Genomic DNA, 299 nt, shown 5'->3' with positions numbered 1-299 from the left:
CTGGGGGAGGAAAAAAATATATATAAAATCAACAGCAGCTTACATTTCCCCCCCATGAGGCTTCCCGCCATTTCCGTCCGTAACTAACCTCTTTACCCGCGACCACACTCAGGCTGTCTATAATGACGACGACGACGATGAAGGACCACAGGCAGATCCTAACTTGGAACAGGGGATGCCCGTTCCGAACCGCCTCATCCAGCAGTTCCCGGAGGAGTTGGTTGGCACGCCCCTGGAGGACATCGATCCGTTCTACCATAACCAGAAGGTAAGGGCGCCCTTTCACGATTTCGTTGGTG

The 299-nt window shown here is 53.2% G+C and overlaps 1 protein-coding gene across 1 annotated transcript in view; it reads left to right on the top strand.

Annotated features, from left to right (window-relative positions):
* The window catches only part of LOC119591519 (sodium channel protein para-like), a gene marked incomplete in the record, with an annotated part of 263120 nt that overhangs the window by 121116 nt on the left and 141705 nt on the right, over positions 1 to 299 (top strand). The window contains 1 exon segment of the mRNA XM_037940268.1: positions 113 to 268. Coding sequence (XP_037796196.1) covers positions 113 to 268 — 156 coding nt within the window.

The sequence above is a fragment of the Penaeus monodon genome, chromosome 28 (assembly GCF_015228065.2).
Source record: "Penaeus monodon isolate SGIC_2016 chromosome 28, NSTDA_Pmon_1, whole genome shotgun sequence".
Taxonomy (NCBI): domain Eukaryota; kingdom Metazoa; phylum Arthropoda; class Malacostraca; order Decapoda; family Penaeidae; genus Penaeus; species Penaeus monodon.
The sequence above is the reverse complement of the archived record's forward strand: the minus strand, read 5'-3'. Positions and strand labels throughout refer to the sequence as shown.